Source organism: Phalacrocorax aristotelis, chromosome 12 (assembly GCF_949628215.1).
Source record: "Phalacrocorax aristotelis chromosome 12, bGulAri2.1, whole genome shotgun sequence".
Classification (NCBI taxonomy): Eukaryota; Metazoa; Chordata; class Aves; order Suliformes; family Phalacrocoracidae; genus Phalacrocorax; species Phalacrocorax aristotelis.
Genome location: NC_134287.1, coordinates 22515759 through 22542606, shown reverse-complemented (window position 1 = coordinate 22542606; position 26848 = coordinate 22515759). Strand labels below are relative to the sequence as shown.

Sequence of the window (26848 nt, the reverse complement as noted above, 5' to 3'; positions counted from 1 at the left end):
TGTAACGACTAAACAAAACCAACCGTTGCTTTTGTGAGCCGCCGTAGTAAATAGGCACACTTGTGCTCATCCTAAGCAAGGATATTCTCGTTCAGAACAATCAGATATTTATTGTCTCTACTTTAACTGTACTTTGAGAGCTGAATCTCTCTTCTCAAGCACCTTTTTCAGGCATCGCAGCCGTTTCCTATGTAGATAATCATGAAATATCCCCACGTGAGCACTAAGCAGAAGGAGCCGGACCGCGCTGCCTGTGCCGCTGCTCTCCCGCTGCTCAGGGGCGCAGCTGCCGTGTACGCGATCCCTGAAATCGTCTCATTACATGCAAGACTACTAACAACAGAGAGGAAAATATTTTCCAATAATCTGTTTTTTATGCGGAATTCACTTGCCAGCCTGGCACTCACAAATGTAACAGAGGATCATTGTAATGAAATGTAAATATTTTCCAAGCACAGGCCTTTTTTGTCGGAGCCTGCTGCTCTCTGCGAGCCGTACCCCGGTGTGCTCTTCCAGCTGCTGGCTCGGTGGCTCGCGGGCTGCTCTCTGAGCTCGGGGGGCTCTGCGCGGCGGCGGGACCGGCCGAGGGGAGCATCGCTCGCTGCAGCGAGACCCCGGGCATTCGATCCGGGTAGAGTCCTCGCAGCTGAAACCAAGCCAGCCCTTAATTCCTTAGCGGTAAAGGACGATAAAGCAAGGCTTTCCGAAGGCAAGGTAATTCAGTGGCAGCCAGAGATGACTTGCACTTGATTGCTGAGACAGCCGTGTCTGTCGGCCAGTAAGCGGGCAGGGAGATGGGCAATTACCTCCTTAAGTAATTCTCTGGCCTAATGAGGGCTCGTTTCCTACGGATTTATGCCTCCTGCTATTTAAATAAATGCAAACTTCACTTGAAGCTTTTTTGACATTCAGAGCACGCTCCCTTCTCGTGGATGCTCAGGCATTTAAGAAAAGATGAGGTTTTGCCTGTCGCCTTCTTTCAGTCCGAGCATCTCTCCTCCTCCCTGCCCTGCTGGTCGCGAGTACGGAGGTGTTCGTTCAGTCTTTGAAACAGCGACCTTTCTTTTTGGATCTGTGCAAGAGCTGCGAGTGGTTTCAAATGTATTTGTGGAGGAACACAGGGGTCTTTGGGCAAAGATCCCCTAAAAAAGAAGGTATGATGAAAGAACTTTGCTCCTGGCGCAGCCAGGTGAAGGAGCCTGGAGCCGTGCTGGGGCAGCTCCGGGGGATGAAAGCTCGTCCCTAAACAGCTCATTACTAACCTTCCAACGGTTCAGTGATGAGTGAGGGATGAAGGGCTTTGGGCTGACGCTGCTGGCAGCCGAGTCCTCAGCGCGGCTGTCGCATTTCTCCTGTGCCTGCTCGTTAAAAGGTGTCTTTGGTCTGGGTTTCTGTTCAAAGCTCTATATACCTGTCTATAAAGTAGCTGAGTACGCTGTAAGCCGGGCTTGAGGAGGGCTGTAGAAGCCACCAGCGCAGGACAGCCGGCTGAAAGCGCTCAGCAGCACGCTGCCATCGGAGTCCCGTCCTCCGGGTCAGCGGGGACGGGTGCGAGGGGTGCCGCGAGCGGAGCGGCGCTGCTGGGGCTTCGCTGGGGAGGAGCCGGCTGCCACGTTACCTCCTAAAGCCGCTCCGAGCACACAGTTGTCGTTAACAAGTTGGAAATGTTTCTTTTTATATTAATTAAATGATTATTCTTGATACCATAGTATCTGAATTCCGGCGTAAAGGTGGAAAAACGGGTGTATCCTTTAGAAGAGACCGGTGGTAGTTCTGAGTATTGTCTTTCTGGTGTAGAGTTATGGATATGTGCATGTGTGTATGTGTATATCCATCTATCTAATCTATCTATCTGTAGTTGTGTGTCATGCTACTGTTGTTCATTTAGCTGAAGAATGAAAGTCATATCCTAATTTTCCGATCTCCTTATAGGGCAATTTATTAATCTGATGGAATAGCAATGAGGTGACTAAGCTTCGTCACTATCCATTTTTAACTTAAAAAAAAAAAAAAAAGAATTCTGTCAAAATTCATAAGCCAGCTAATGCTTTTTCTAGTTTGCTGTGATGCCCTCGTGTCTGTGCCAGGCGGTACCATAACCTGCTGAGAGCTCTTCCTTTCTAGAAGCATATATTCACTTGGGTAGCACCCTTCACCCATCCATCCCATTGCCATTCTTCTGTTTTCCATCCCAGGTCACTGAATGTATTATTTCTGCTACTTTCCAGTAAAGTAGCAAAATAGATCTTCAATAGCAATTCTCCCTCCTTTTTTTTTTTTTTAAATTTAAAAATAGGAAAACTCAAACAAAAATAAAACCACGGGAAACCTGGACAAAGAACTGCAAAGCAATCAGGGTAACTCTGCCAAAAGCGATGGCGCTGCCAAAATTTTGAGTGTTTGTTTCCATTTGGATAGGAAATATAAAAGTCTTGTTTTATAAAATCCTTCTGGTTTTTTTCCTCCCTGCCCGCACAAGCGGTCCGTGGGCTGCGCAGCTCACCGGCCTCCGCCGGGGCTGTGGGTCAGGTGGGGCACGGGTGGCGCTGGAGAGGTGCTCCTTCACCTTCCTCCCTGCGGATGGAACAGCCTGGAAAGCCTGCTGGTGCTTCGGGATGTTATTTTTTACATAAAGACTCGCTGAGGCATCCATGTAAAGGACCATAAGCATGGCTGGTGTTACCCCGATCCCCCTGAAGAAGGGGGAATGCCGGCTGCCGGGACTCAAGCAGCAAGCCTGTCTGGGTTGTGAACCAGTAGATGTTAGGCTTGGCTTTGGTTTTACGTTCAGTGCCATTCACTAGAACAAGCAAAAACTGCTTGCAGATGGAACCCCCTTACGCTTGTATCGCATGAGGAGGAAGGGAAAACCGAGGGCAAATCCTGCGCCGTTTCACCCGGCAAGTCTGGCGTGGCTTACGTGGGGTCTGTGGAAAATGTGCTTTTAAACTCCTGGGGTAAATGCTGGTTCGTACATGGCCTGTCCTTCTCGATAAACAAGCAAACAGATCCTCTTTGCATCTCGTTGTTAAATTTGCTTCAGTTTCTCTCTGCTTTCCAGCCGAGAAGTCAAGGGGCCATCAGCACGTTCCAGGTGAGGGAGCGCTCAGCAGCGTGCCCAGGTACGCGCCATAAATCATCATTACCCCGTGGAACTACTTCCATGGTAGATGCCAGGGAGAATTATAAACAGTGCTTGCCATTCCCCACCCCCTGCTCTTGTTGTTTTTGAGGTGGCCGTCGTCACTGCGCCTTCCTATGCCGCGTCCCAGCGCGCTGCCGTGTGCTGGAGACTTCCCCCGGTAGCCCAGCGCGGTTTCCCAGGGTGGGAAAGGAGGGGAGGCAGGCTGGGTTTGCTCTGCCGGGCTCCGGCTTTCTGCTGGTTTCAGTTCGGGGTGGGAGGGAGGACCAGGGCAGGCTTTGCTAAACCTGTCAGCAGCTGGGCAGTGTCGGTGCCAGCTGTGCTGAGGATGTTTCTCGCACGGGTTCACCCAGCAGCACCTTTACAGCCCGGTGAGGGTAGCCTCTGCTCAAAATACGAGACACGTTTCGCAGTCTGAAGCAGAGGGAAGAAGATAATCAGATTCAGAAAGCGCTGAATATTTTTAATGAACGTACCTGGGCCTTTCAAAGAAACAGTAAGGAAGGCGAATTCAGCAAAGGTGGCTTCTGGGCAGCCTCGGCTTTAGCCAGCTGAAAATGGCCTTGAGGAAAAAGGTGGTGTGACCTTGAGGAGAGGGCGGAAGCAGAGCTGAGGGGCTGCCTGTGGCTGGAGGAGTCTGCATGGTTTGTAAAATTGACCTTTTTTTTTTTTTTTGACACTGTTCAATTCCTGCTTTGTTCAAGCAGAGAGACTTTGCTGTGTCTTTTTGCAAATAAGCAGTATTGCCCGGAATTACCTGCCCATGTTGGATGTTGCTTCTGAAGGAAGCGAGTCCCTGGGCCCTGATCCTCGCTAACTCCTGGGGTCATAAAACGATAACAGAGATAACAAAAGCAAATTGTGTGTTTCTGACTGTTACTGGCTATTCGACACAGCAATTGAAATTACTGCTTTCATCGCTCTCCTCTTTTCAATGGTGAACTGCGTGTTTGTGTTTCAGGAGCTCTTACAAACTAATCCTGCCTGTTGCTGGCAGCAGTTGGGCTGGAACCAGGTGAGCAAAGCTGGGTCCTCGTGGGGGAAGCAGGGTGACAAAGAACTGGACCAGATAGGGATTTATTCTGTTTCCTTGTTCCCGAGCTGCGCTGCAATGGGCTCTTCTGCCTGTGACCTTCCTCGCCAGCAGAAAGGCTGCGCTTTGCTGCTGGGTTTGGTTTATATCAGGTAGCGGGTTCCTTCGGACGCTTCTTGCCTGACCTGCTCAATCCTCGTTACACAGTTCTTTAGGTTATTATCTTCTCTTTCAAGATTTTTGAACTTTACCCCTGTTTGTTTCTCTTAATTCAGGTCCAAATCCCGCAGGAGACATTAGCGAGACCAGAGAACTAAGTTAAATGTGAAACGTTGTCAATGATTTTTATAAGCAAGCTGTAGCTTCTCTGCAGCATCGCGCATTGGGTTTTCTTTCCCAGTAGTTAGCTCCAAACTACCGAGCTACCCCCGGCAGCAGCGTTTCTCAAACCAGACAAGGGCCGTGTGTAGTGCCCGGGATCAAATCCCTCGCAGACTTATTGCCGCAAGTCAGTGCCTCAGGCAGAGAGGAGTATTTTGTAAGGTTGGTCAGCCGCCGCAGCGACACGGTGGTGCCGACGCCGCGTTGGGCGCGGATGCCTTTCCCCCTGGCCTGGCACGGCGTCCGCGGTGCGATGCCTGCGTCTGCACGGGAGGGCAGCATCTTCCGGGGACGGGATGAAGCCGGCGTGTGCCTGCCCGGCGACGGAGACCAGCCGTGCTCGTTAGCTGCTGCTGAGGAATTCGCTGCTGCGTGGCTTCGCTCACCTGCTCTTCAATTTTCTCTTCCTTCCAGCAGTTTCCAGGAATTTGGGTAAGATTCCTTCACAGTTTAATCATAGAATCATAGAATTGTTAGGGTTGGAAAAGACCCTTAAGATCATCGAGTCCATCGAGTCTATCTATCTGTCGGTTGGTCTATCGTTGGTCGGTCTGTTGGTCGGTCTATCTATCTGTCGGTCGGTCTGTCGGTCGGTCTATCTAAATATAGGTCCTGATTCCTGTTTGTGATGGCCCTGTGGCTGCACAGTGCTCAGGGCAGTGCCACAAGAACACAGAAGGAACCTTGCGCCCTTCGGCTGGAGCAGGGATGAAGGGCAGGGTGGGAGAGGACATGACAGAGCTGCAGGGCCGTGGGAGACGCGGGGAGTGCGCGCAAGTGTCAGCCCCCTCACAAAGACACAGAGGTAGCAGATGTTAAACAAGACGTCGAATATTTGGAACTCCTTCCTGACGAGTCTTGTCAATGCAAAAGCCTCTGTGTGGTTTTATCCTGATGGGTGCAAAAGAGTTGCTGGAGACGTTTGTGGGCAAAAAAAAGCCCATTAAGGTCTATTCGGTTCTTTGAGCCACGGGTATTCGAAGGGTTGGAGGAGTATCCTACTGAAATAGCATGCTCTCTCTGTGGTTTTTTCTTACCCCTTTTCCCTGTCTGTCACCACATCCTTGCTCCATTCCTACGCTTCCCACAGCGTTTGCAATTCGCTGTGGCTGGGAGCAGGGTGCTGGTCGGGAAGGACCTTCGCTCCGATGCAGCGTGTCCCTCATACACTTAGTGTTCTTATCGATGCGGTGCTGTAACACATTTTTTTCATGTTTGTGAATTAAGACCACCTTTCAAACGAGGGTCTCCGTGCAGCCGGCAGGAGCTATCTGTTTGCGGCACACCTGGTGCACTTGTGGCTATTTTTTGGGTATATGCAAGGGTTGGTTGTTTGGTTTGTTATATTTTCTCTTAATTGGATGTTCTGTCCCATTAGCTTATTAATAGGTGCTCCATCCTTTGCTGAGCACAGGTTTTAGTCTCAAAAAGTCCATAGAACCCAGGAAAATATTGATAGAATTTCTGACTGTTGGAAGACAAGGGAGGGTTTGATGAGCTCAGTGCCAGAAATCCTCCTCTCGTCTCTGAAACGGGCTTTCCAGCACCACGTTCATCCCCTCCGTGAGTTTGTGCGCGTTCAGGATTATCATCAATAACGAATAAGGAACCGATGGCAAGTTTGCAAGAATTGTGCTCTGCTCCCAAAACTGTCGCTTTCTGTGGGCACCCACCGCAAAGCGGAACAGCAGCTGTATCTGCTGCTGCGAGGAAAGCTCTTCTGAGTGTTTAGATTCAATATTAGCCTTTTATTTGATATTTATAGGTTGTCTCCTGCTTTAGGCTTTTCTGGCTTTGGTTGGTTGGTTTTGTTTGATTTTTTTCCCCCCATGCAGAAGTGGAATTCTTCTAAATAATATCAAAAGGGCAAAGCCCAAAGCCTGCCTCGCATCGGCATTGTTCTGCGGGTCCCTCTGGAAGTGTTAAAGTAAAGCCTTTCCCCAGCAGAGCCAGGCCACTGAATATTTAATACTCTTTGTTAATACATTCTCATTACATTTCAATTTGGATGTAAAAGAGAATCATTGTGGCTCACATTTGACTTACAAATAAGCATATCTCGGAGTACCTGCCGGGCTTCGTGTTGAGTGTGGGATTTTCGGTGTTGTATCAGTGACTTGAAAGTCAACAAAATTATACTGTAATAGGTTTTCTGCTCTTTGGTCATGGGCACACTTTTGAAAATTACATTCTTGGGCTTTATACCACTGAAAAATTCCACTGTCTTTAGAAACTAAAGGCGATCCTGTCTGTACGCAGCAGAATGTAATGAATATACATACAAACAAGTGAGAATAAAACTTCTGACAAAGCAGAGGAATGAAAACGCCAGTGTTCCAGGAGCAAAACAAGGCGCTAGAATAAGTTAAAATATGATAGGAAAGGAAGCAAATTTCCCCTTTTCCCCATGCCTGAGACCGGCTGACTGGCAGCAAGGTGCCGTGGCTGAGGAAGCTCGTATTTGTGGGGATTTCGGCCCCTGCGGCGCGGCCAGCCGCTGCTGGCTCGGGAGGCGTAGGAGGAGAGGTCGCTTGTGGACAGAATCTTGTTTCTTTTCCTGCAACTGGCTCAGGTGACTTCAGCGGCCCTTAGAACCCGAGGGGAAGTAAGGAGGAAGGACGCCATGGCTCGTACTGCTTCTGATGCACGGTTCCTACTGGGACGATGCCTTGATTGCTGAAGACTGCATGTGATTTATCGTTATATTCATGGCTGAAATGCGTAATGCAGCAAATGGTGGAGTACCGTGTGCTGCCTGCAACTTGCAAAGCCCTAAGTGGTTTAGCGCCTGCCTGGCCCAGGAAACCGCCTTTCCTCCTCTGCCTCACCGTCGGTTTGTGTCAGTAGGACCTTTGGCTTGCTGTGAAGGGAGGAAAGGTCTAAATGGCAAAGTGATCGCTTCATGAGTCTTTTCATTTTGAAATATTTTTGCTTTCCACCAGGGCTGTTACTGGCTCAGGTGGGTTGAACATTAAGTGGCAGAAGAGATCGAAGTTGTCTGGGTCCCTTCACGGTGAATCTTCTAACCGTGGTTGGGCTTGATGATCTTAGAGGTCTTTTCCAACCTTAGTGATTCTGAGATTCCCTGGTGCTCGTGCTGGGCACGGCCAGTGCCCTGTCACCGCCGCGTATGCGTCCGGGTGGCGGCACGGGCAGTGCCTGCAGGCTCACGAGGGAGCGGCGCTGCCGTGCAGCCGGGTGCACGCTCTCATTAAGTATGTGCAAGGGTGCTAAAATGTGTTCTCCGTTTGTTGTCTTGTTTCTGAGCTATTTAAGGTGTGAATAAGCGTTAACTATTCCTGTCCACTTTTCAAGGTTCTTGGCGTCTTTCCGTTGACTCCAGTGGGCTCTGACGAGAGCTTTTCAGTAATGAGTAACACCTCCCTCTGATCTCCATCTCTCAGCAGCAAAGACACAGTGGTTTCTTCTTGTTTTATCTTTAAGTCAGTGAGCTTTGTGATGGCTGCCGTTTGGACAGTAGTCTCCAGCAGAAGGATAACTTACCTGATTTAAAGATGCTTTTTAAATAACATACATTAATGGTGCGTCTTGATTTTATTAAAATATCATAGAATTAACTAGAAACGCAGCCAGGCAATGAAGCTTTTGTGTTTAAAAACTGGTTTACGATAGACCAAGGGACGTTGCACAGCCCTGCTTTGCTGTGGATTCCTGCTGCGAGACCTCCCAGGGCAGGACTGCTCGCTCGCCTTCTGCGCCAGCCCGGTGCTGCTCCCTGGAAAATGCTGCGCCTGGGAGTTTCCTCGTTCCTGAAGTTCAGCTGCGGGGTTGGTAATGGGGCTGGGGGAGCAGTGCTGGTGGCCTGGGAGATTCCCGGAGCTGCCACAGCATCCCCGTCCCCCCGTGGCCGCAGGGACGGCTCGGTGCAGCGCAGGGGTGCATCGGTGACACCGGGGCCAGCGCTGGGTCCCAGCCTGTGGCACCTCCTTACCTGAGCCCGTCTGGGTTTGTAGCTGAAGGTCTCGCAGAGGCTTGTATTTCAAGTACAAAATGGCTCTTGCAAGTCCTCCGTTTGGCTTTGGCATGATTTTAGACTGGCCATGAAAAGCGGCTGTGTTTGAGCAGGCTGGGTTTGTCCAGCTGCCCAGGCTGGCAGGGTGAGGATGAGCGCAGGCGGCAGCGGCAAAGCTGCCGTGCCCGCCCGGGTGGGAGCAGGGCTGGGCTGGGCTCCCACGGGCAAGAAAAGAGCCTAACTCACCCAGTGTGGGCATTGCGTGGCTTTCAAAATGGGGGTGGCGAACCATCTGAAATGAGCAGAATGCGGGATAAGAGGGCTCATTGCAGAGCGTTGGTTTACAGAGTTAACGTACACCCAAAGCGTTGTTTTGAAGAAACGTGCTTCGCTGTTTCAGGAAGTTACAGTCACGGTCACCGAGGCATTTGAAGAGCAGCTCTGGCTGGTCCATGCCATCCGTGGGCTACGGGCACGGTGGCACTGCCGCGGTTCCCCGCGCGTGGGTACCAGCACGCTGCGCCGACAGCCAAGGCGTCGGGTACCTGCGAGGCACCGGGGGCTCCAGCCGCGGAGCAGGGGGGCTCCCAGCTGCCCCCGCAGAGGCCGAGCCTGCAGACCTTGACTGTTCAGCTGCTTTGCCCGCTCTCTGCTCCCTGCGTGGGTCACGGGGCGGCCGGCGGCGCCCGGCTCCTGCGCGCGGGGAGCGGGTACCAGCAGCAGCAGCCCCCTCCTGACTGGAGGGCATCAGTCGTCCTTTCGCCACCTCCTCCCCGTTTCTCTTCCTACACAGCGGCGGGCGTTGGGGTCTGCTGCTGGAGAGGCGTTTTCTCTCCCCGTTGCGGTGGCAGTCCAGAAGATGCCGTTTTGGTGCAGTGCTTACTCTCTGGAGTTGTCCCCAGCGCTTGCAGTGGGTGGGATGGATGGAGACGGATCCCTGCAGCAGCGACTTCTGCCCACTTGCTTCTACCTGGGAGGGGGCTGCGGCGCCAGGTTAACCCAGCTCCTCCTTCCCCCAGGCCAACCCTTCCCGCTTTGTATAATTATTTCGTATTTCTCTTATTAGGTGTGATTTACTGAGGACACGTTTGCTGTCATTTCGTCCTTGTTAAAATAAGCATCCTTTATTTTCTTTCTTTTCTCTTAATGGTAGGTCGGAATCTGAGAAGCAATACAGGGAGATGGTAATTAGCAAATAATAACAGGAGGAATAATTATCTTTTGTAGTTTTTTGCTGTGAAACAATCTTCTAGCGGCATGCCAGCTAAGGGAAAAAGGCCTGTGGGGGGATTTGGTGTGCCTGAACAGCACCCTGGTCTGTGGGAACCTGCTGGGGTTGCTCCGCTGGTATGGAAGTTACTCGGTATTGATACTTAGAATGTCACTTAGATGACGTAATTCCTAGTGCTCGGTAGGTTTCTTGAGCAAATATGACCCCAGCTGGTTTTGTATATAGTGTTCGTGCAAGTGTCCCCCGTCTTTGCACGGTGAGAGCGTGGTGCCGGCCGCCCGGCTCGCCCGCCCTCGGAGCCCTTCGCTGGGGCTGAGCCGGGGGATGTTCTGAGCGAGGGCGTCGGAGGGACCGTGCCTCTGAAGAAGGGTGATGGTTCGCTTTTATACGTTATTTCTTGTAACCCACCAGGCGCAGACCAGTAGATGGATAGGCAACATCTGAGTTCGTGAGTCTGTGAAAATTATTCCTGGCTGGATTATTTCAGGCAAAACAGGATTAATATTCTCAAAAATACCTCCAGTTTATACTCCTCTAACCATCTAACCCCAATGGTACAGAAAGAGTGCTTTTAATATTTTTGAAATGAATGCGTAACTACCGGCAAATATTAAGTGTGTCATAAAAAGTGAGAAAAGATGAAAGAGGTGAATGGTACAGGGATGTTTTTGGGTATGTGAGAAACAGTGAGTTTTTGAAACGATAACTTTTTGCCGCCGAACGGGATGGCGGCGCCGGCCGGGCCGTCGCTGGGTGATGGCGCGTCCTGTTCCGCACCGCGTGCGGTGCTGGCGTCCGTGTGGAGCACAGGCGGCCGCGGCCCAACGTGGCTGGGCAGGGGACCGTGGTTGTTCGCAGGCGGGGAGCCCCCGGCCCCGGCCCAACCCTTGCGGCCAGCTTTTCCGTGCTCGTTTGTTCTGAAGGGGAAGCCTCACCGCGGCCGTACGTAGGAGCGGGTCAGGGGGAGCTCTGCCGCCGAGGTGCTGCTTCGCTGCGGCCGCACAGCTTCCCTGTAGGCGAGCGCAGGAGTAACCGTGTGGGTGCCCGGCATCGCATCGCCTGGTCGCTTCAGAGCAGCCGGAGACCTTCACGAGCTCCCCGGGCACCGGGAGAGCGATACCCGGTGGGCAGTGCTGCCCCGCGCTGCTTCTTTCCTTGCGGGTTTCTCACCAAACAAATATTTCGATCGTGTAGTTGAATTTTAGATCTTACGGGCGTTATCTTGAGGGATGCCCAGGTGGGCCGAGTGCCTCGCTGCATTGGCTCTGCGTGCCATGAGCCGCTGCCGTCACCCAGGCACGTTGTGCTCTTGCGGTCGATGCCGTTCGTGAGGCAGTCTAACAAAGCCATTAATAAAAACAAGTTCTGAGATATATTTAGCTAAAATAAATACGAATGACAAACTGTGTTGTTCAATAATGCATTAAGATCTCTCTTCCCATGGCGTAAAGAGGAGCTTTGCAAGACGCAAATGTGTTGCAGGAAGAAAAGCTTTGGTTTCGGGAGCATGAGTCAGTGCCCATAAAGATCGAGAGAGAGACTTGTGCTGACTTCATGGGGGGTAAGACTGGGCTCATTATATGGATATTTTCAATATGAATACATTGAAATAAATTATGCCTCTGTTCATTTGGGTGCAGTGCTGTTAAAGGCGTCTTGAATCACAGTGAGGAAAATTAGGCTTAAACCCTCGCTGAACTGCTAACTTAGCTTAAGATAATGTTGGAAGTGCCATGGTTTAATTAGAAAAGGTAAGAATTACAACCTAACAGCAGGAGCAGGAGACCTCCATGGCTGTAGCCAGCTGCGGAGCGGTCCAGGACCGGTCACGGTGTTTTGCTGTGGGCAGCGTGACTCCCGTTAATGCGGGTCGTAAACATCCACGTGCTGCGTAATGAGGCGATGAGAGCCGATGGGGGTGCTCAGGCACAGAGTAAACATTTATAAAGAACGGTTTCGCCCTGAAAATCTGTCCCTTTCAACCAGGTCATGAGCACCAGTAATGTGTATGCTCCCTCTCCTGAGGTCTGTTTTGGCCACAAGCAAGGAGAGGAAGGAGCTGGCAACAGTGATCCATCTGTGTGGTACAGGGTAAAAAAAGAAATAGCCTTGAAGTGCTGTTTGCTAGAAATAACGAAGGTGGAAAAGTTAGTTGTCTGTTCTGGGAAAAATCTGCTAACTAATTTGATTTGACTCCTGGTGCATGACTGGAGACGGTGGGCTCTGCTGGTGAGGCATGGTCGGTCAGTTATGTGATGGGGAATTTCCCGTTCTCTTCTCCAGGTGCTTAAGCAACCGTGAAAAAATGCCAATTCGAACATGCCCGGTGACGGTGTTGTCCATTCCCGGTTCAGCCAGTGCAGCTGTGACCGGTCCCAGTTTGACCAGAGCAGCTGTGGGACTTGGCCTCCCTGAGCTGCCCTTGCCTGGGTCAAAGAAGAGAGAAATCGTTCCCGGGAGTTGAAGCTGGTCTTGCCCCGAAGCTGGGGCAGCGGGGAGCTGAGCCCTGGCTCTGGGCTGTGCGCTGGCTGCGCCCTCTGCCCACCGTCGGAAGGATTTTGCTGCAGGAGGGTTTTCTGAGCGACTCCAGTATGGGAGCTGTGCACGGTGCGGTCCTTCTGCTCTGCTCCCGGAGGCGTGCAGCTGTTCCTGCTGTGGGGACCAGCAAGCTGGAGGCGGGTACACGGAGCCCCCAGACCCCCATGCACAGGGGCAGGGGAGCCCCAGCCCCGGCAGCGGAGCCTCAGGCACCCCAGCGCTCCGCTCTGGGTTCCATCATCAGGGATGCAAATCAGCGTCTGCTCATCGGGGATGCAGATCAGGGCGGTGTGGCACTTGCAGGGGATCTTCAGATGTCTGAACCTTCCGCTCATCTGCCGTTGTCCTCCGTTGTCCTTGCAACGTCCTCGCTGCGGTTAAATTGAGGCATAGGTTGCTTGTGTTTGTGAGCGACGGTAAAATGCATCTGCACTGAAATAATCTTAAAAACGGACAGATGTTCTCAAAACGCACGACTTGCTAGTCAGGGTTCCTTGGCTCCAACAATAATGAGAAACTTCATAGAAAAGATCACTTTCATCCTCCCCCTCCTCACTATTGTTTTGTAGCAAAATTTGCCTAAAATTAATCACGAAATGCACAGAGGGAGGGTGGGTAGGTGTTAGGTTCTCTGCGGTTCGTGTTTAGGTCTTATTCCAGCCCAGGTTATGTTCGGTTCCTACTGAAAGCTTATATTGCGTTGTGACGTTAAAATCAATCCACAAGAGTTTATTTGTATTCGAAATCCATCTATTGCAAAGACTGCTTTTTGTGAGCGCAAAGAACTAGAAAGCATAAATATTTATTCCTTAAAGGTTATGATTGCCTTAAATCATTCAAACTTATTTGGTGAGCATCAGATATAATTAAACTAAGCAGTTGAACTCGATCTGCATGTATGAAATGGTATAGATAAATGTATGTGTGTATATATGTCTGTGCTTGACTCCAATATGGATGGAAGCTGTGAGCCTAATAGCTTCCATCACATCAAAAAATGCACTGATAATTTTATTATTCCTGGATGTGATAATAAATCAACATAAAGAAGCAGTCGAAGTTATGTAATGGAAAGTCACGTTTCAACATGCAGCATACACTGTGGTAACAAAATGCACATCTCCAGTGGTGTATGTCTGACTAAGGGGAGATAGTTAAGCAAGTTATGAACATTATTCCCATTTTGGGTGTAGAGAATTGCTTGTGTGCTGATATTCACGTGCATACCTTAGCGGATGCTTCCGTCTGCCTGGTGTCCCTCTAAGCCTCAGGGTTCGGGGGTGACCCTTCCAGCGTCTGCCCGCGCAGGTGCGTGGCCGGCGTCCCGGCGCGGCAGGCTCCCGCGAGCGGCGGTGGGATGGGACCCGTGGCGTTTCTGGAGCGGGGAGTGATTTTTCTCCCCCCCCCGCCCCCAGTAAGCGGCGGTGGTGCGAGCTGTGATGCCCGGCCGTGCTCGGGGGCAGGTTTTGGATCAGCAAAGCGTTTCTCAAAGAGCTTGGCCAAAAGGTGTGGGGCTGCTGGAGACAAGCCTGTCCCCCCGGGGAGATCTTCAGCAGCAGGAGGGGACCTGGGCTGAGCCCGTTCGGCAGCGTGGGTTCACATCTGTAGGCATGAAGCTTTCCCCCTTTGCAAATTTAAAGGTGGAAAAGGACAAGCCAGAGATTCCCGGCCACGCTCATCTCCAGGATTTTTTGAGTTGTTGTTTTTAAAGATAGTCATTTTGGATAAATTCAGAACAGCCACGTAGCCTGTTCCAAGTAACTTGTGGTGGACAGCGAGGCGTTCATGTGCACATACCTCACCAGAACTGGAGAGACCAGATGATAAAATACCATTTTAATCTGTCCCTGATGTCTTTGGAAGCGATAGGACGAACGTGTCCTTTTTGTTGCCGTTAAAATTAATTTGAAAAGCCAAAGAAAACCAAACAACTCTTGCTCTATAAAATATTACTCATGGAATTAATCGTGTAGTAAGGTAGATCTCAGTTACAGCTGGAAGTCCTGCCTTAGGAAGTGGCGTCCAAGGATACGGAAGGCAGAATTTCAGTCCGTTCATGCGTGTGCTCTGCTGGGCATCTCTGTAAAACTGGGGAGGCCGCTGCGAGTCTGCTGTTGCGTGGATTGCTACGTACAATTAGAGGCGCCTTAGACTTCGGTGTTGGAACTGAAGCCTCCTCAGCGTTTCTTTATATCCAGAGAGTTCATCAAAGTTAATAGTTTTGCCAGGGGCTTTGACAGAAGTGGAAAAAAGAAGCTGTTGTTGCCTCAGGTCCAAACATCATCTTGAGCTGGAAAATGGTTCACTGTCGTGTTAGAGATGGCCACGTTACAAGTGCCTCCAGTGACGTTATTGTGCCGTAGGTAGCACAACAAACCTCACACTGACCTGTTCCTCTCCTGTGAATGCTTTATTCATCAGTCTTTCTTCGAAGCAAATATGGATTAAATTTATCACAGTACCTTACAGGGTAATTTCTTTATCATGCTACTGATCGTGTCTTGCAGGAATTTCTCTTATCCTGACTTAATGGCAAAAAGCCCCAACAAAAAAAACCACAAAAAAACCCCAAAACCAAACAAACCAAAAAGAAAAAGGCAGAAATACTAAAATGTTTCCTTTTCTGGGGTTTTTCCTTCAGCTGCTTGCAATTAATCTCCCCCATGCACCCCAGGGACCCCGCGCCACTGTCCCAGCAGGGAGAGCGGCACGGAGTGCTTTGTTGGGACAGTTAGTGGATCACAGAGGCCTTGTTGCTGTCTCCCCTCTCCTCCCCCCGCTCCGTTGATGTTAACAATCTCGGAGCATCCCTCGGTACCCGTTTTGCTTTGTTTTAGGCCGCCACAAGTCCACGGAGGGCTCTCACGGGTTCGGGCAGGGCACCACGCCTGTACGCGTACACCTGAGTTATTGCGTTAGAAGACCCGTGCTTTGTGTATCTATTTTTACGTGTGCCTTGAGACACGTAGTCCTCTCCGTTGTCTCTCCTGTACGAACCTCTGCTGGCCCTGGGAGGTTAAAATAGTGTTGGCACTGTCCTCTGGTTCCCTCTTTTCTTTCCCTCCCGCTAGCTGGCTGGCACAGCGGTGCCTTGCTAATGAATCCTGGTCCTAGGAGGGCTGCACTGCAGGTGCGGGTGAAGGCTGAACGGTGGGAGGAAGCCTGTAAAAATGTTAAACGTGCTTCTTAACATTCTTAGGAGGAGGGCACCAAGCTAAAACCGTTGGGGTGTGATCCGCGGATGTGCAGTAGCGGCGGGGCTGGGGTTCTTGCCGTGCATGCAGGTACACGTGTACGTGAAAATATGCCTGGGTATATGGTGCAGATGGTGTCTGTCTGCAAAATGCTCACCTAAGGTGACTTTTCGGTGGGTTCGAGGCCTAATCCCGCGCCCACGAAGCCCAGAGTTCAGGGGTTGGTGTGCGTAACGCTGCCAGCTCCTGAAGAGGGGTGACGCTGTGTTCATACGTGGCTCTGAGTCGTGGGGGTTTGGAGGTCCTCAGAGGGGAGGAGGAGGAGGTTAATGGGGGGACCCCCCCAGCTGCTGGGGACTAATGTTCCTCTTCCGCTTGTTCGTATGGAAAAATGGCATTTGTCCCCCTGGTTGTTCCTGGCACGTTCGGAAGCTGGTGTAGTTTTTTCCGTGCTGGCTGGGGGTCGTGGTTTCCTGAGGTGTTTCGTTTGCATTCGGAATTGATAAATCATCCTTCGCCAGGTAACGCCTGTAGGCTGCCCTGGCTAACAGCAAGTTGGTGTCATGCAAATGCGTTGTTGAACATTCAGTGAACTTGGCCTTCTGGCCCCAACGCCTCAAGCTTCATGAACCTCCTGCTTTTTCCTAAGGTTATTTTGTGGCCAAGCTTTACTTGCCCCTGTTCTTTAGCCATGTTAACTCTTTATAGCAATATGGCTTTCATTTTATAAAATGAATTTTTTTCCTAAGATTTATTATTTTATGTCAATTTCCATTCTTGTAAAAGATTCTTTTAAAAAATGAATTTTATTAAAATTATGTGCTATGCTTTAAACTCTCTTTCACCTGTTAAGGGGGGTGAATCCCACAAAGCCCACTGGCAGCCTGAATTCCAGCCTGCCCTCAGGAACACGTGGCTGATAATACGAGAAAGTGAATTAAAATGGCAGCTTTGGAAACATGCTGGCTAGGGAAGAAAATAACCCCGCAGTTGCTGGAATTATGTCTCCGTGGAGAACGTCACCCGGTCCGGGTAGAAGACATGGGCTTTCCCTGGTTCAGCAGTAATTGTGGACTTTGTACGCCCAGCTGGGCAACAGCACGCACTTACCACGGCTCGGACCGACAGGAAAGCCTTTAGAATAGCAGCGTTGTCTTCTGTTTTCAGGAGAGAGCTTTTTAGGCTACAGAAAGCTCTGGGCGCAGGGATTCGGGGTGAAGTCAGACACAGGTGGCAGGTCCGTGGCCAGGCTGCCGGGCGGTCTCTGAATGGTGCACGTGGGGTTTTCCTTAGGTTTTCTCTAGTCCCAATTTCGGCTTTCTTCAGTCTACTACAAAATCCTGAAATCTATCTTTTCTGGAAGAGTTTCTGGCTTCTGCTGCTGTCTCGTGGTCGTTGGGGTGGGAGACAAGGGGGTGGAGGAGAGAAGAGGGAAAATCGTGATGAATTTCATGATGCGTTTGTTATTTTACTCATACAGGTAATTCAGATTATATTCAACAGCATATACGTCTGCCTAACAGCAAAATGCGTGCTTCGTTAGCATAATTAGCACCATCGTTATTATTGTCGCTAAAATACCCCCCCCTTTCGAAGGCATTGTGCCTTTTCAAGCGCTTGTGGCCGGGGAGCTTCGTACAGCTCCGGCTGCAGAAGGGGAAGGTACCGCATCGCAGAGCAAGGAGGAAATACCCTCTCGTGCTATCGCTACCCCAGGTGATACCCAAGACTATTTTTTCAGGAAGAAAAAGTGACCTTTTTAACGATAAAATGTTGTTATAGTTGGATGCAAAAAAGCGAGCGTCCCCGCCTCGGTGAGGGTTACGTTTATCAGTCTGCCTCGGCGCCTGGAGTCGGAGGAACAAAAATCAGTGAAGGGGTTCATAGCGTGCGAGTGAGTTTTTCCGAACAGAGCGAAGGTTCCAGAAATGACCCGCATCACCGCGAAGCGCCGAGAAGCGGGGGCGAGAAGTGCTTGACAGAACAAGAGTAGTGAGTGACACGAAAGGGCAGCGAGTGCTGCAGCTGGGCTCGTGCTTGGGAAACGCGGTGCTGTTGCCGGCGCCTGCCTCAAGCCAGGGACGTGTCCCTCGTGCCGGTTCGGTTTGAAGGGGTGGCTTGTAAACAGGGTGCGGGGGCTGCTGAGGGGGCGCCGGGGTGCAGGTCTGAAGCGAGACGGTGTGGTATGGGCGTTCTGCTTTCTGAAGGAAGATTTGGCGCACGGCTAACGGGAAACTGATGTCCAAGGTTTGACCTCAAATTCGGCAGTAGCCACGGATTCCCAAGGACGAAGCAGCCTGGTTTAAGTAGCACAGTTTTAGCAGCAGACCTGGATTACTACTTTATCATGACTAATGTAAATGAGCGATTTAGTAATTTTTCCGATTTGTGAATTGTCTGAGCAGAATGTGATTCCCTTGGATAAAGCTGCTGCTTTAAATTATTGGCAAAATAATTTCCCGTGGATAGAGTGGGACACAAAGTTTGTGATGAGTAACAGTAGAAACTGGAGGTGTGTTATTTAGTCTTAAATAAGAAAACTGATCCTGCTGTAATCTGTTCTGCGAGCATTAATATATCTTTGCAAGTTCTTATTCTGAGGGCCACGTTTTTATTAATTTAAAATTTCCACCGATGCTTGTTTGCTGGGAATCAACAGGCGCCGTGGCCAGACCAGACCAGGCATTCAGCTAAAGACAAAACCTATTGTTTTAACTGTGCAAATGGGTACGGAGACAAATGTTTAGCAAGAGGTTAAAAGAGCATTCTGGGAAATAAGGCTGGGGAAAAAAAAAAAAGTGAGTTTTTTTAAAGGCATTTTTGTTTACTGCGAAAAAAAAATATGGTTTCTTCCTGGTTTGAACGCAGGTTCTGCCTCCAGAATGGATGCTCACGTGGGCCCTCTGATGCCGACGCAAGTCACCCGCGTAACTGCCGTGGCTGCTCCGGCGGTGACGTTCATGGCAACCAATTTGGTGGATCAGACGTTAACAGGTCTGTTTATGTTTCTATATACTGGTTGTATTACTGAAGCGTATGTTGTGTGTTTGCACACCTCCGAGCAAGCCGCGCTTCCCATGCTGCAGAGAAATGGGGGACCCTTACAAAATCACCTCAGATTTTATGACATTTGCTTTAGCTAATTACGAGTGCATTCCGAGTGTTTCAGATCCTGTTTACTCGGCCTGGCAGTTGGCAGTAGCTTTGCATTTGATGATACAAAAGGCAAGTTTCTGAAATGCCCTTGGGCTTTTTGTTTCCCATGCCAGTGGTATTCACAAGCATCACCGTGATAGTGTGGTTATCTTTGGGGTAGTTGCTCCGTGAAGCCTCGTTGGCTGAAGGATGCTTTATGCTGTACCGTGTGATAAAACTGGATTATTCACTGCCGTGTAAATGTCTGTACGTTGTCGTGAGAGGCAGGGCAATGCTGTTCCCAGAGGCTGGAGGGGTTCTTGTGGCTTTCTTTCGATTCATATATAGGCGTTGCAAATCACAATCAAAAACTGATCAGATTTTGGTGGGAAATTGGGAATGTCTTTCCTAATGATGTGGAATTCCTCTTACAATGCTGTTGTCATGACATCAGGGGCTCTGTTAATGGAGGTGGGGTGCCGTGGTGGGGCTGGACAGGTTGCTCCTCTGCCTGACCTGGGTGCTCACAGCCTCGGAGGGGGGTGGCCGCCGGCTGTGGGGCACCACGGCGCCCTGGGCGCACCTCCGCCAGCCACGGACCCTGGCAAAAACTGGCGTTTATCAGGAATTACTAGGTATCAGTTCAGGCGTGATTTATCTGATCCTTCACACCTGGGAGTTAGTACGGTCGTGGAGGAGTTGAAGGGTCGCGTCCCAGGAACGAACGTTCTTGTACGGTGTGTGTTCATGCGCAGGTTCTTGGTGCAGAAGCTCTCTCTGCCCAGCGAAGCCGCTTCCTTCACGGGTGCCTCCGGCTCTACCCACGGCTAAGATAAAAGTTTCATAAACTGCTTTGTGGTCAGCTGTGCGAGGCAATTCTGTAAGCGGAGCTGGGGGCTCCCTTTGAAGCAGGTCTGCCGGCTGCCCTGCCTGTCTTGAATACCATCCTCCAGTTGAGTTTGTGTTGCTCAGTATTCCAGCTCTGTCTGGGAATTGCTGAAAATTTTATGACACAGATGCCTTAAAACTGAAGGAAAGTTCATACATCTCTTCTGACATCCTTCAGTTTTCAAACCAGATGAGTTTCTTGCCTGGTTTCGTTTGCTTTTGGTAAACACCTGCTGCTTTTATCATCTGTGCAGTTATAGTGCTTGAAGACCTGCCTACTCCTCCTTAAAGTCGCCAAGGGTTGTATTGACTTGCTTTCTTGTCCGAAGCAAGTGAGACAGGGGAAATACTAGAACTGTTCAGAGAATGCAGGGACAGAGCAATGAAGGTTTGTGCAAGGGTCATGCTGATGTGCCGCCTCTGCTCGCTGAAAACCGAAATCATGGTTTCTAATATATTTCATATCAAATCTATTTCATAATCTTCCTAGTGGCTGACTCAAACACAAACTGCTGGTTTTATCCATCATGCTGAACGAGGATTCAGCTGCATGAAGCTTTTTGATGGCTAGATGGCTTCTGACGACAAAGCCAGCGTGACGTTTAGTCGATAGGTTGCCTGAACCAAGTGGCTGTACTGTTGGGTGGCCATCGCTTTGGGAGAGCGATCATTAAGTTTTCATACGCGTACAAGTAATGTAAACAAGATGAACGTTATCTTTTTGTTCCCAGCTTTCTCTTGAAAATACAAAACACCTTCATCTTCCTCTGTTTGCACCTTTGATTTGCTGCCAGCTACATTTAAGAGAAAAATGGTAATTTCACTCAAGTAGAGTATGGATTTTTCTTTAATGTTTTTGAGGCTATCATGCTCTTTTCTACAGGTTGCCACAAATTGTCACTGTGTCCAGTGGAAAAACAATCAAAGCAGGAATCATAATGAAGAGCAAATGACAGTAATAAAGGTGTTTTCGCACATCAGCCTCCAAGTGCTCCAGAAAAGCAAATGTGCACTTTAGGAAGCTGTTAGGGGACGCTGAGACCCGACAAAGCCCCGTGGGTGACCAGGACCCAGAGTCAGCGGGGGGTGGGGGCCAGGGCACCTCCCAGTGCCAGGGTGGTAAAGTCAAGCACGCCAGCCCGCTCTGCGTCGCCAGCGTTAACCAGGAGGGCAGTTGGGGCGGGGAGATGTTAGGAGAAGATACCATCCTCCAAGTTTGGGGTTTTTTTTAAATTTTGTTTTCATTTAAAAGCTCTGGACCTTGAAAAAACGTATTCATTGAGTGTCTCCAGCCCAGGGGCAGTTGTTTCGAAGAGGGGACTAGGACAGACAGCTGGAATACCCACGCGTTTAGCCATGATCTTACGTCTAGGACGTAAAGCGCTTTAACGTACATGTAGAGGCCTGTGCCAGCACGTTTTGCTGCCAGTACTTGCAGCAGCAGCATTAAGCCGACGTACAGACTTTATGTGGCGTGGCAGGCATGCTTTCATTTTGCAGTATAGATGTAAGCCTTTCTTTGACTTTGTTTCTAAAGAGAAAATTGGATGTTCAGCGGGGCTTGGTACAGTTGGATTTTGCTCATGACAACGCAAAATCCATCCATCTTTGAAGGCAAAATGAATAAAATTTTCAGTATTTCTGGAGCAGGAGGGGTAAATTTTGCAGTGGTCCTGGCTTATAGTAAGCATTTATTTTCGTACCAAGAGCTGGAAGAGTCCAGTCTCAGCTACAAATCCAACTTTTTTGTGTTACAGTAGGTTCAAGAGACGTGGAGCTGTGACTACCAGCCTTACAGAGCTCTGCATCATTTCACAGATATGCAGAGCTCAGACCGTTAAGTGCCTTGAAGATCAGAGCCGAGATCGTGAACTTGATATTTAGGAAGAATCACATGTAAAGAGCAGAGGGAGGAAGGTTGGCAAGAATCGGGAAAGGTCTTTGACTCAGAGCCCAGCTTAGCCCGGACCAGCTTGCAGAGGTGCAGGAACAGCTGGAGAGGAACCGTGCAGAGGCTTAAACGAGGGGGAAATGCAAAGCCAGCTAGAAGTGCCCTGCTGATGAGCATGTGGTGACCGAGGAGGTGAACGAACGGGGCCCCCGTGCGGTGCCCGGTGCTGGCGGCAGCTGGGGCTGCTCTGCGGGCTGCGACGCCCGTCGCCATGCCAGTGCGGCCATATGGGAAACGAATGCCCTGAGCCGGTCTGGGAGGTGGGGATGGAGCTGCCCACCCTGCACGGTGTCCGAGGGAACGGGCCAGGAGGGGGGTTTTCACCTTTTCCTTCTTTAGCAAAGAAACTGTTTGTCGGTGGCAAACAGCATCTCTTGGGCAGGGTTGGCTGCGTGCCTGAGAAGTCCAGCAAAGGAACGAGTTTGTCCTTGAACTCTGCGCCTGGCATATAGCCCACGGTGTGGAATGGTAGACAAAGAATTCATCCTTGTTATTCTGCTGTTCCCATTATAAACCTCCGGAAAAATAAAGGGGGGAGTGGGAAGGGATTGCTACAGAAGGAGAAAAGCACGGCTCAAGAGGACTTGTTCTAAGAGGGGGGACAGAGCGTTTGGCAGGGCGCAGCAAAACTGGTCAAAGCAGACAGCAGACCCGAACGAAAGGGTGAAATACGGTGTGCGAGTTGGAGCAGGGGCAGGGTCTCTTGCCCTGAAGCAGAGATGGTGGGCTGAAGGTGGGATCCCCGCCTGCGGGAGCGGGGCACGGAACCGGCTGGCGTAGCCGGCACTGAAATCCCACGCTTGGCTCGAGCCCGAAGCAACAGAGGAGGAATTGTGAGTCAGTCAGATACGGTTTTTAGACTAATCTCAAAAAAACAAAAGCAACAAGGTTGTGAGGAGAGACACAACTGATCTGCAGAGGTAGTGGTGGGATAGGAAAAGCTGAGTGTTTGGGTGGGTGCACTTGAAGTAAATCCAGTGCTCTGAAACATTTAGAGTCAAAATTTTAAACTTCCTTTGAGATTAATGGTGGCTTGGCCTCTAAATATTTTTGCAAAACAAATTTTTATTGTTGCTTCTCCATAGCTGCTTCTGGAGTGAATCAATCTTCCCTCTTTCCCTTCCTCTCCCTCTCTAATTCTGCTTTTACTAAGATGTTTATGATCGTACACCTACATTCCCTGTGATATACCCAAGATAGTTTTCCTAGCTCACCTTTACTTTTCACGCTGTGAATTATTCATGCCTCTCTACCTGCCAAGGAGCCTCAGAGAAGTCTCTTTAATCAGATATCTTTATCCTCCCGTCTCCAGCGCATCCTTCGGCAGCGTTACAGCAAGCGCGGCAGCACATCGTTGGTAATTACGCTGCTAAGTTTAGGGGCAGAAAAAGGTGCGTGATTATGTTGGAGATACGTTGTGGTGGCTTAATTGTCAGGCTGCCGTTTATTTTATGCACTTAAGTTAAAAGGAGGCGGGGGGGAAGGTTAATTAGCGAGAAAAGAGTAACCCTGAGCGAAGACGTGCACCAGGTGCCAGTGGAGGGTAAGCACGCGTCTTCCTGGCTGTCCTCTCCCATCTTTAATGGTCTAAGAAGTCCTAACAGTGGTCTGCTCGGTAGCCTCCTTGGAAAGCAGAGCGGGCCATGGCACGGCCCCCGCAGCCGTCCTGCACCGTTGCAGCTCCGGCACCTCGCTTTTCGGGAGCTCGGCATCCCTCCGAGCACAGCGGCCTGAGCCCGGGGAGCGTCCCTGCCCCCAGCTCCGCCGTGGCCCCCTGAGCCGAGGCGGCAGCACAACCTTGGGTTGTTTTCCTCTTGTCGTTATACTTGGGGAAAACGCTCGCAATGTTCAACTATAGATATAAAAGTTAATTACTCCTGATGTGCACAGTGACTTTCAGGACTCTCGTCTGTTATTTTATTTTAATTTTCTAATATACATCTTATTTTACATGTGTTGGTTGACCAAAATTTGTTGGAAGTGTATTTCACGTGTGACTGCCTCATGAGCTGTGAGCTGCGGTAGTTCTCCTGCGTGTGCGGCGCCGGTGATGCTCTATTTCGAGCAAAAGCTGCAGCACCCAAGTCCCTCCCTGGGGCTTGAGCTTTCCCGTTCAGATGCTGTGAGGGAGCTCGTCAAAGGAGGAAGAAAAGGGAGGTTGCCTCGGGCGTTGGAGGCGCAGAGTGGCTCCGTGCCGACGGCGCGCGAGGCTCCAACAGGACCGAGGGCGGCCGCCCGTGCGCAAAAGCCGCCTGGCGTGGTCCGCACCAGTGCGACCGTGCTCCCTACTTCTAGCCAATCCTCAGGTCTTAGAGGTCAGGGTAAGAGCAGCCGTGACAAAAGCAGCTACCCCCTGTGTCGTACCTTCCACTGCCTCAAAGCGGAGCTGCCGGAGCTGCGCGAGGGAGCTTCAGGCTCGCTCTCCTACTTCGTTTCTTCAGCATCAGCTGTGGGAAACTCCTCTGCTGAATTTCACTTGTGCAACGGTTTGTTTAAATCTGCCAATTGACATGTGTGTATTTGTGTTAATGCCTGTAATGATTAATTAAATGTTGACATCTGCCAGGTAAATGTGTTTTCTTGGTCCTCGTGCGTGTGTGCATATGCATACACGAGTGAAAGATCGTGGCTACTTCTTAAACCAACGTGATAACAAAGACTATAAAAGAATCAAAATTCTAATAATAACAAACTTTTTTTCTAGGATTAGAGAAATAGTTAAAAGGAGAACGAAGCAGAGCTGGGTTGATGTGATTTCCCTAGTAAAAGGAAAAATAAATCCCAGGTCCGTTAAGCATCATTTCCTAAGCGAGCTGCTCCGTGTCCAGCTGCTCTGCGTTCGAGTGACAGAATCCGAGCAGCAGTTTATTGTAGCCGTTCCGTCAGCAGCTAGCTGGCCTTCCGGAGGTGTCGCTTCAGGGACTATTTCATGGCAAGAGCAGAAGGGTCGAGAGGTGGAAATGCCGAGAGGTGCCGCGCTGCTCAGCACCGTTGCCCTCAGAGGCTCCCGGCACGTGGTCGGCCGTGGTGCCCTGAGCCCAGCGCCGGCTGTGCAGCTGCAAAACGCGGCCGGCGCCGGGTTTGTGCCGGCAGAAGCTGTTCCAAACCTGGGCTGTTTCGGCTGCTTTTAAATTGCTGCTAAATCAATGACTTGCAAAGCACCGATTGCTGCAGAAGGGGATGCCTCAAGGTTCCTTTCATCCTCTACAAATGTATTTCCAGAAGGCATGCGAATATTTTGGTTGGAAGACCGTGTCAGGATGGAGGGAGGCTGTGCAGGACGCATTGCGCCTGCTGTGCCACGCAGAGCAGCGCCCGTGAGAGAGGAGAACCAAGGCTATCCCGGGGGGAAGGCGGTGGGAGAGTTGGAGTGATGGGAAAAACGCAGGGCAAGATAATGAAATACCTCCGTGAAACAGTTAAGAAACTGCACGTTGTCCTCCTCCTGCCATGTTTTAGAGCTGGAGAATACATTAGCAGAGTTAAAGTTAAGCGAGGTGCTCTAATTGTGCCTCTGCATCTGAGAGCGGTGACCGCGAGAAGCGTCCCCGCTCCCCGGGTGTGCTTTCGCCGCGTCTGTGTGCCTCACGCGCGGCTTTACCGTGGCTGGTGCCAGCGGGGTCCCCACGCCGGCCCCCCGATGCCCCGGCCTCCCCGGGTGCTCTGCCGGGATTCCCTTTGCCTTCGCAGGAGCCCAGCGGCATCAGGCAGCAGTGGGCGCTTGCGGGCGGGCTGAAAGCAGGCGTGACTTGTGGCACTCAAAGACGAACGTGACCGGCGACGCTTTGATTCCCTGTCAACAGATGTCTTGTGAAGAAGGATAAATTTAGAGACCCTTTTGACACGTACTAGGTGCTCCCTACTCCTAGCTCCTTTAATATGGAAAGGAATTGATATGGTTTGTAAATCTTCTTTTTCACTACCCATAAAAATGAAGTCATCTTCTGAGAAAAACATCATATATTTTTGTTATTGTGATATATTCCACGGTGAAGCAGACTCAAATGGCTGAGACTCCAGCCTTTTCCTCAGTGTAGTTCCTGTTACATGTATGCCTGTTCTGTAGTCTGACTAATTTTAAAATTAATTAAATGGTATTTTGACATGTGAATCTGCTATCTGATATGCAGCCCTAGAAGAGCAGTGCTTGCAAATCCTTTCTTGAAGCTGCCATACCGCAGTTTTAGTCTGTTTGGCAGACACAAGGTGCCGCATCACTCCCGAGATGGGTAAGGGGTGAGGTATGTCGTGGCTTGTCCTTGTTACAGCACTCTTAATGCCGGTAATATTACCCGGTATCTGCAGCGTGTCGCGGCGCTGGAGCTCCCCAGGGGGCCCGTGGCGGGGTGCAGGGTGGGTGTCTCCCTGCGAAGCCAGGGCAGAGGGCCGTGGGTGCCGACCGTGCGCGCAGCCGCGCTGGCAGGGATGGATCGTCGTCGTTCCCAGGCGGTTTGAGCCCCCTTTGGCAACTGAACCGCTGTGCTGGAACTCGTCGGGCGCATTTGCACGGGAGTGCTTGGTTATGATTATATACTGCTCGTGGAATTTGTGTCATAAATGACTTGAAACATCATTGGTTTTTGTTTAGCTCTGCCTAAAATTTTGCAGGCTCTCGGGTGGAAATCCAGGTAGAATTTTCAGGAAGAAATCCAGTGCGGCGGCCAGGGTTTGTTGACTTTATTGTAGGAGGAAGGCACGGGGTCACATAGCCGGGGGGCTGCGTGTCGCCCCCCGTTCGTGCTCCCCACCGCAGCCGCCGCTGTCACCGCTCTGCTCCGCCTGAGCGAAGGCGACGGCTGGCGTTGGGAGGGACGCGTGGGAGGGGGCTGCGCACGCTGTCCCTGGGACTGCTTAACTTACAAAGAATATACGGACCTCGTGTTCCTCGTCCTCCCTGCCGCCGGCGGGGTGGGCCAGGTGACTAAAGAGCAGCTTTGCTCAATCCCCCAGACATGTGTTTTAAGAATAATGGAAGGACAAGGAGACAAAAGAAATAATAAAATAATATCTGTCTTAGTACTTCTTACTGTGAAAATGACTTCTTTTCTGGGTGTTAGGTCTGTGTCTCGTACCTGCTGCCTTTTTGCCTTTCCTTACTGCCCATTATGGCCCCCCTGTTACTGAGACACACACATTTTGTAGCCAGGAGGATCACTTTTTTGTAAGTAGCATTTCAGGATAGAGACAGCTGTTTGTAAAGGAGAGGAACGTGTTCTTACAACCACTTCCAGTGGAAAGGCAGCCGCTCATCGGCGGTTCCTCCGGAGGTTAACCCAGAGCACACCGGTACCTCCTGGCTGGGAGGAGAGGGGGTACCGCCGGCCCCTCGTGGGGAGGCTGCTGCTGGAAAACGTCTGGGCAAAGCAGGACAAAAAGCTCACT

At 50.6% G+C, this 26848-nt stretch overlaps 1 protein-coding gene across 2 annotated transcripts in view; it reads left to right on the top strand.

The window, feature by feature from the left end:
• TCERG1L (transcription elongation regulator 1 like) overlaps window positions 1-26848 on the top strand; it is a 153958-nt gene that overhangs the window by 97876 nt on the left and 29234 nt on the right. For both annotated transcript variants that reach the window (XM_075107863.1, XM_075107862.1), the window contains one exon: window positions 18361-18486. In XM_075107863.1, the coding sequence (XP_074963964.1) occupies window positions 18361-18486 (126 nt within the window). The remainder of the gene's footprint in view (window positions 1-18360; window positions 18487-26848) is intronic.